The sequence below is a fragment of the Rhinatrema bivittatum genome, chromosome 6 (assembly GCF_901001135.1).
Source record: "Rhinatrema bivittatum chromosome 6, aRhiBiv1.1, whole genome shotgun sequence".
NCBI classification, from domain to species: Eukaryota; Metazoa; Chordata; class Amphibia; order Gymnophiona; family Rhinatrematidae; genus Rhinatrema; species Rhinatrema bivittatum.
In genome coordinates, this window is record NC_042620.1 from 27,474,447 (window position 1) to 27,483,331 (window position 8,885).

At 50.7% G+C, this 8,885-nt stretch overlaps 1 protein-coding gene across 1 annotated transcript; it reads left to right on the forward strand.

The window, feature by feature from the left end:
* The first annotated feature begins 2,382 nt into the window (after positions 1 to 2,382).
* On the forward strand, positions 2,383 to 8,002 carry INHBB (inhibin subunit beta B). Its single transcript, XM_029605176.1, has 2 exons — positions 2,383 to 3,746; positions 5,491 to 8,002. The coding sequence occupies exons 1-2, from the start codon at positions 3,326 to 3,328 to the stop codon at positions 6,264 to 6,266; spliced, it is 1,197 nt and encodes a 398-aa protein (XP_029461036.1). The 5' UTR covers positions 2,383 to 3,325; the 3' UTR covers positions 6,267 to 8,002.
* Positions 8,003 to 8,885: the final 883 nt, after the last annotated feature.

The window sequence follows — 8,885 nt, forward strand, 5'->3', positions numbered from 1 at the left end:
TTCCATGACTTTTCAATTTCCCAAGGAGTCTCTCGTGAGGGATTTTTCCAGATTCCTTCTGAAAATCCAACTACACTATACCAACTAGCTCATCCTTGTCTACATGCTTATTTAAAGCTTCACCTTTTTGGGTAGGATAAGTCCCTTCCCTATCGGACAGGCAACTGGAAATTAAGTGACTTGCCAACATGTACAGCTAGATCCAACTTTCTTCATTCCTGCTCTTGTCGCTGGTGATTTAAAGCAGCACCAGCAACCTTTCCACTTTTCAGTTGAAATAAACAAAATCGTTGATTGTTTCTCCGTGTCAGTTCTCCCGATCGCCCGCTCTCCCGGCGCGCGCACAGGCCACTCTCCTGTGTGCACAATTCTGTATTTAAATGAGGCCCGGCGGTAAAAACAGGCAAAAGGAGGCGCTAGGGACGCCCTTTTGGACCGGAGCGGCGGCTGTTAGCGGGTTTGACAGCCGAAGCTCAATTTTGCCAGCGTTGGTTCTTGAGCCCGCTGACAGCCGTGGGCCAACTTCAAATTTATTTATTTATTTACTTTTTTTTACCCTTCGGGACCTCCGACTTAATATTGCCATGAAGAAATCAGCGCCTACCTTTGGGTAGACGCTAATTTCTGAAAGCAAAATGTGCGGCTTGGCTGCACATTTTGTTTTCTGAATCGCGGGGGAATACCTAATAGGGCCATCAACATGCATTTGCATGTTGCGGGCGCTATTACGTTCGGGAGATTGGACGTGCGTTTTCGGCCCCTTACTGAATAAGGGGTAAGGGAAAACGCGCATCGATTGGCGGGTTAACAGTGCGCTCCGTCGGAACGCACTGTACTGTATCGGCCCGTTTGTCAGAACCCCATGCATACAGGGTAGGGCTACAATAAACAGAGGAAGGGGCTTCCCAAAGAAATGTGTCAAAAAACATAAAAGTACATTGGCAGAAAAATGAAAGAAGAATCAGAAGTAAGACCCAAAGCGGGAAGCAGCATAATCAAGGAACGGGCAGTTTGATATCACAGCAGCTTCCTCCCGACTAGAATTAAACGCCGAAGGTACTTTGCGAGATGACTGGAAGCAGTAGGCGCATTTCCTAAGCAGGCAGACAGGTGGCGCCGTTTCCCCAGTCTTTCGCTCGCGGGTGCCGGGAGTGCGCGCAGACTCCGGGGCTGCCGGCAGGAGCCCGGGCGAGCGCGAGCTACCCCGCAGCCTTACCTGTACGGAAATCCCTGCTTTCCATCAAACGTGCAATTACAAAGTGCAGGAAAATGAACGTTAACCGCCTGCCGATCGAATCAAAGGGCCTGGCAGAGATGGAAGGGCGGAACAAACGAGCAAAAGCCAAACTAAAAAAAACTAAATAAGGAAATCCCCACCCACAGGAGAGAGATCAGTGATTGATCCTGAACTTTAAAAAGGAAGATAAAAAGAGGAGTCCGTTAAAAGGCAGGAAAGAAAAGGGATCGGGGCTTTCCGAAAGAAAACGGACTTTGTGCAAAGATTTGTTGCGGTGGGGGGCAGAAGAATAAAGAAAGTTTGAGTCTCGTGGGGAGGGCTAGGCCGGAGAGGGGGGGTTGCAAAGCACACAAACGTGCCTTTGTTGGTGCAGGGATCGGAGCGGGGCATACCGGTTTAAAGAAGAGCCCCGAGTGCCGGCACTGCCTGCCCTGTCGGGGTTTATTCCGCGGACAGGTTAGAGACGACGAGGGGCCTGCGATCGCCCTTCTCCGGACTTCCTGTCGCTACCTGAAGGGGGCTGGCGGATCTGCTCCTCAGTAAAGCAAATGGGTCAGAAATCTAAACGAAGGCAAAAGAGCTCCCCTCCCCCACCTATGCCCCCCCCCCCCACTTTATCACCTGTAGAAAACAGCAAACACCAAATTAAGATGATGCGATCATTTTAGAGACGAGGTAAGGGGGCGGAAATGACTTGGTTAGCAAACATAAAACAGTCATGACTGCAATTTTTTTATTCTAGAGGGAGATCCCCTCCCCCACCTCGTTCAGAGTCCCACCTGCATTGCCCGTTACAGATATTGCACTTAGCACTCACGGGCTGAACATTTTTTAAACTGCTTTTTTTTTTTTTTTACTCTTTTTCACACCCGGTCCATTTCCTGCCTTTTCCCGGGGGGGGGGGGGGGGCCACGATAAAACACACATTTGTCCCCCTTCTTTGTGCGTGTAGCCCTCGCGGGAAGAAGCCAGGTATTACCTTCCGCCTCCCCCCCCCCCCCCCCCAGTACATCAAAACCAAACATCCGCAGTGATTATTCATTCCTTTCTTTTTGTCCCCTGTAAGCTGCCAGAATGCGGTGTCAAGTGGGCTTACTTTCTGCTGGCAACCGCTTTCAAGAGATAAAATGGGTTGGTTGGGGGTGTGGGATGCTTAATATTTCCACATCAGGAAGTTGCTGCGATAGCCTAAGGGCGCAAAAGCCTCCAATCTGAGAAATAAGCGAGCGAGCCCTCTGCGGGAGGCTGTTATAGGTCGGAGTTCCCACGTGGTTTTAACTCCGGTATAAAAGTTTCTGTGTAGGGCCCAATGTGGTGATTGCAGCAGGGCAAGGGGGGGAAAAATAATTACGATTCTAAAGTAGAAGATCCTCTCATCTCGTGAACTTAAGAGAGGGAGAGGAGAGCATCACAGCAAGAGATCAAAGGGAGATGAAAAGGAGTGAGAGAGGAAAATAAAGTGGATGCTAGCACCCCACCCCCCGGGAGACAGAGAAATACATTTGTGCACAGACATAAAGCCGTGGATTGTCATACTTGGACTTGCTGGACTTTTTGCTCATCTCAGATTTTTCTGCCGCACTTGGGAAATAAGCAGCCTACTTTTGGGTGTTTTTTTCACCTGAATATTTTGCAAAATCGGAAACCGGAGGAGAAACAAAAGGGCGATGTGCAAGTTGTGCTAAAAGGGGGGCATTGATTAGAGAAGCCGCCGAGGGGGGCAGAGCTGATCCTGGTCCCCGGGGGGAGAGCTGCAAACTGTGGACCGTTTTCTGGGGTGGCGATCGGGTATTTCTTGCTCCAAGGTGCGCCGTGCAGGTCACCTCCCCTCCCTGCACGTTCCCCGAAGCCGGACTCCGCTCGTCCTTGCTGGGCTTTTGTTGGATTTTGGAGAAAGGAGCGGCCACAACCTGACTCTGTCGCTCTGCGCACCGTCCGCCCCGCTCTGGCCGTACACATGCACCGGCGAGAAAGTTGGAGCCGGAGCTGATCGGGATTCCTTGCCGGGGGCAGAGCGGAGAAATCGGGAGCCCGGGCGCCGACGATCTTTGCTTCCCCCCACCTCCCCCGCCGGGGCTGGACGTGGCCATGGCGTGGCCGGTGCTCGCCCGCCCGCTGCTGCTGGCGCTGGTGGTGTGCGCGGGCTGCGCTGGCAGCTCCCCCACCCTGGCCCCGGACCAGCAGTCTCCGCCGCCGCCTTCGCCGCAGGGCTTCCCCCCGGACACCTGCTCGTCGTGCGGCTTCAGGCCCCCCGAGGAGACCGGCCGGCTGGACCGCGACTTCCTGGAGGCGGTGAAGCGCCACATCCTGAGCCGGCTGCAGATGCGCGAGCGGCCCAACATCACGCACGCCGTGCCCAAGGCGGCCATGGTCACGGCGCTGCGCAAGCTGCACGCGGGCAAGGTGCGCGAGGACGGCCGCGTGGAGATCCCCGACCTGGACGGGCACGCGACCTCCGGCCCCGAGCTGCGCGAGCAGAGCTCCGAGATCATCAGCTTCGCCGAGACAGGTACGCGAGGGAGCGGGCCGGCCCGCCTTGCTCCGGGCGCTGCTGCTGTCACCCGTCCTGTCCTCCGCCGATCTGTCACTTGGTGCCGGGCTGCTCCGTCTTTCTCTTCGGTTTTTTTTTGCAAGTGCGCTGCTCGTCCTGCCCAGGCATTCGTGTACTCACATGCATCGTGCGCCTGCTGTGTAAGATGCGTAGAGAAACTGTACAGGTCTACTCCGAGCACTTTTGTGCAATGAAGGGGGATATGCATAAATACATTAAATGCATACACTTGAATACGGAAGTTAGGTGCCCCCCCCCCCCCCCCGCCAACTTCTCAAATCCAAGTGCAGTTAAGCGACATATCGGGTTACCAGTGCCTCAAGCTCTGTTTATTTGCTCTGTTGGGTCTCCCGCTTGCCTGTTTGCACGCATAGTGCCAGGATGTGTGGACGTTATTGTTTTTGTTTTGTTGTTTTGGTTTTTGGTTTGTTTTTTTTTTGGGGGGGGGGGGGGGGAGGTCGGTAGGTGGGTACATGAAAAGACTTTTTGGAGCTGCATTTCATAAAGGGATACTGAAAGCTGTTTGCATTTTCTGCATGCAAATTAAAAACACCAGCTGAGCCCACCAGAAATTTGCAAAGCCTTACATAGAATGAGCCAGGACAAAGCAGGGACCAAAGCAGTAGAGAAAAAAAATTGTCACTTCACTATTATTGAAAAAACCCCCCACCAAAACAAAACAACCCAACAGTTACAGGCCAGAAATAACAATCCATTTAGTACTTCTAATATAGGTAGGGGGCTTAGAGATTGCTGTTGAACAAAGATTTACATTTGCAACTTTATATATGTACTAAATGCCAACTAGTACTGTACCTTTAACTGTAGCAGTAATCTGTTCCAGCAATGTGTAGTGTATTCAGCTCAGATCTGATAGGGGAGGGAAGAGGAAGGGCATTTGTGCAGGTTGACACTTCATGCAGCAAGTTCACTTTGATCAATATACAAATGTGGACAAAAAATGGCATATTGAAATTTAATGTAGACTGCTAGCAATTTCAGATTGACTTTTAATATTATGCCCGGTTTATGGCAAGTTTGTGGAAAAACTCAACTTTTCCCAGGGCCATGAACCTCGTCTGCCAATTTAATGCTGCACACAAGTGGTTGGGCTGTTGGGAGTCTGGTCCAGTCGGGATCTAAAGGGTAAATTCTGAGCACGTTTCCATGGTTGGGAGGAAAAGCAGAACACAATGCCAACCCTTCCCCTTCCTTAGCCACTGAACTTATTTCATGTGTTGCCTGACTCCTGGGTGCTGAATGCATAATCTGCCTGCCGATGAAAACCTGGTTTGCAGCATAACCTTTTGAATAAAGCTGCTGATATCCCACAGATCTCATTTTCTGTTGGATTTCTATGTTAAACTTGATTCATTTGCCGGCATTTAAAAAAAAAAAAAATTGCACCTTGCAAACCTTGCACCGTAAGCAGAGCACGTCTCTGTGGAGGGTAGAGCTGGCACCTAGGGCCGATCAGATTCACTCCAGTTTGATTACTTTTCTAGACAACTCCCAACTATTAAAATGTGCAAAATGCTAGGCATCTGTTTGTTTTTTTTTTAAATGAAACTTTGCTGCCTGTTAATCTTCTCTTCTTTTCCCAGCACACATTCTGGCCTCGCCGGCTGGTGTGGCACCAGCGTGGCAGGTGAAGCCCCCGTTCTTTGTTTGAGTTAAGTCTTCTCTTTTTTTGTCCTTGCAGATGATCTCTCAGCCTCCAGAGTCCGCCTGGCGTTCGTGATTTCCAACGAAGGGAACCAGAACCTGTTCGTCGTCCAAGCCAGTCTGTGGCTCTACCTGAAGCTCCAGCCCTACAGCCCAGAGAAGGGCGGCAAGCGAAAAGTCCGAGTCAAAGTTCACTTCCAAGGCCCGGGCGGCGGCAGCAGGTGGAACCTGGTGGATAAGAAGGTGGACCTGAGGCGGAGTGCCTGGCACACCTTCCCCCTGACAGAGGCCATCCAGGGGCTCTTCGAAAAAGGGGAGAGGAGGCTGAACCTGGAGGTCCAGTGCGAGGGCTGCGAGGAGTCGGCGGTGGTCCCCGTGTACGTGGACCCCGGGGAGGAATCCCACCGGCCCTTCCTGGTGGTGCACGCCAGGCTGGCGGACAGCCAGCACCGGATCCGCAAGCGGGGCCTGGAGTGCGACGGCAGGACCAGCCTGTGCTGCCGGCAGCAGTTCTACATCGACTTCCGGCTGATCGGCTGGAACGACTGGATCATAGCGCCCTCGGGCTACTACGGGAACTACTGCGAGGGCAGCTGCCCGGCCTACCTGGCCGGGGTCCCGGGGTCGGCGTCCTCCTTCCACACGGCCGTGGTGAACCAGTACCGGATGCGGGGGCTGAACCCGGGCGCCGTGAACTCCTGCTGCATTCCCACCAAGCTCAGCACCATGTCCATGCTGTACTTTGACGACGAGTACAACATCGTGAAAAGGGACGTTCCCAACATGATCGTGGAGGAATGCGGCTGCGCTTGACAAGAGGCCGCGTGGAAATGGATCCCCAGGCCGGACGGGAAACTGGAGGAAGCGTGTCCCTTTGCAGCCCCCGTAGGCGTCAGCATGGCCCCACCCCCCACCCCTCCATGCCGCTGTAAAGCCCCGGACGCATCATTTCATTCTTTTGTGAACAGGGGCCTAGCCCTTCTCTGGACGTCTTGCAAGAAGAAAAAAAAACCTTAAAACAAAAAAAAAGCAACTTCGACTTGAGGATATGACTTGGTCCCGGACACTCCGGCGCAAAACGCAACAAGGAAAGGACGTTTTATTATTCCTGAACTTGTGAGTCAGACGTAACCTAAAAGGAAGCCGACACCTTCTTGTTAATGGCTAAGGAAGCTGCACTCCACCTGTGTTATCAAGGTGAAAACGTCCGCCCCCGATCCCTCGAGCGCTCCTAAATGCGTCCCCACGGCACTTCCAGCGCAGGCCTGTTTCCGTGACTTCGGAGATAAGAGAGGCCGGCGGACGGTTCTTGCCGCATTCTCTGTAGGTGGTACCTGGATCCTCCTCCTGGGCTCCGGCTTCTTTGGTGCTTTCACTGACCCCTTCCCCCCCCCCTGGAAAGGGACTTGCCCGTGTTTCCCTGCCCTCCCCCGCCGTACGCGGGTCCCGTGGATCCTCTTGTTATGCTACAAGCAGAATGACGCCGGGTCGCGGCCCACGGCATCTCTTCGGCGAGGAGCACTCCTGGAGGACCGATTCAAAATCAGCGTTCCCAGAATAAAAAAAAAAAGCAGGCAAACCCGACGGACCTTAAAAAAGGAACACCCCCCTCCCCCCCCAGTAGCACAGGGATGAGTTGGAGGCGTCTTTTTTAAAGCACTTCGGTGGCATTCAGTAGCAAGGGGAGGGGGAAGCATCTGAACAGGACTGGGAAGGAGGAAGGCTTGCCCTGGGCCTTCTTTTCCGCTCGATGACAAGGCGAGGAGCGTGGACGGAAACAAAAACACAACTGACACAGCATAGCACTTGCAGGACTGCTCGGATGTCCCCCCTGGTAGCACTTGTCCTTCTCATTGCCTTGAACGCTGGCACTTGCTGGTGCACTTACCTTAACCCACTCCTTTATTTAAACGAGTGCCCCCTTAAGCTATGCAATTTTTTTTTTTTCCTTTTTTTTTTTTCTCAAGTGTTGACCCAGACTAAACAAGCTGGATTTATGTGACTTATTATTATTATTATTTTTTTTTTTTTTTAAAGAAAATATTTTTTTATACTTGAAATGAAATCTTTTGCTTCCTTCTTTCCCTAACTCCCCTGCCCACAAACAAACAGTTGGTGTTTAATGTTTGCACTGATTTTTAGTAGCATGCTTAGGGAAAAAAACAAAACAAAACAAAAAAAAACAAAACCCTGCCATTTGAAGAAACAAAAGAAGCAAAAATTATTTTTATAACAGCAAAAAAAATAAAAAAATAAAACAGACAAAACATTTAAATGTATTATACAGAATTTTGGAACCAAAGAGGCCAATTTTGTAGGTCTAATTGTTATTGGCTGGTAAGGCCTTGGTGTGTTTGGAGTGCAGTCATGCGTGACCAGTCCGCCCCGGGCCTGTTGTCTATTTCAGGGTACAAGTGGATTCTGTTTGTCCATTTCAACATGTCTTTTTCTATTCAATGCACACTTGGAATGTAGAACGACTAGAATGCAGACGTGCATCCCTAAATTCAATGTTGTATGTTTTATTTAATAAAGGTCTTTCTAGGGTTTCAGAGACATAATAATTTAAAACCAAACAATTTTCACGTCTAGTTTGCTGGTTAAAAGTGTTTTACATTTGCTATACAGTTGAAATAAAATAATAATAATTAAAAAAAAACAACAAAAAAAACCCTACAAAAGGCTGCAAAGACGCTGCTGGTTTCTTGCAAACCTCTGTCTCCGAAATAAAGGGAAGCAGAGGTAAAGGGAAGATGGTGCTGTTGTTCATCATCACGGGGGAATGTCTAGAGAAGCCAGGTGGGATACTTAGCCTTACCTTATGAAGTGATACCTGGCAGAATGCAGTGATAATTCCCCCCCTGCAGTGCCCGCATGTCCTCTTCTGTGACTTGTATTCTGCCTGTCCTTGCATTCAGGTACTTTCAGGCAATGCTTGATAAACAGGGCCCTGAGGCCATGGAGAGTGAAGTGACTTGCCCAAGGTCACAAGGCCTCTGAGTTCTGTGGAATGTTGGCCTGGGTTTTGCATTTCTTAACTCTGCACACAACGATATCTTCCTTTTAAAAACGTTTCAAAATCTAAACAAAGTCTTTCCAGCCTTTATGGTGTACTCAATTAATTCTCCCCCCCCCCCCCCCCCCTTTGTTTCTTCGTTCCTCCTTGGCGATTTCCTGCTTTTACCTTTCATACCATCCTTGTTCTCTCGTTTCCTTCCTTCCTTACCTGTCTCTTCTCCTGTCGGAGCCTTTGACTGCTCTCCCAGATACTTCCTCTCTTCTCCCCGTCTTTTCCTCCTCTCCTCATTCTCTCTTTCCTGGTTCTCCTTCCTTATTCCCTCCTGGTTTTCCACTTTTCTCCTCCCTCCTATCGTTCCTCCCACTCCTCCCCTCCAAATCTTCTCTCTCCTTCCCCTTCTATCTGCCATTCCT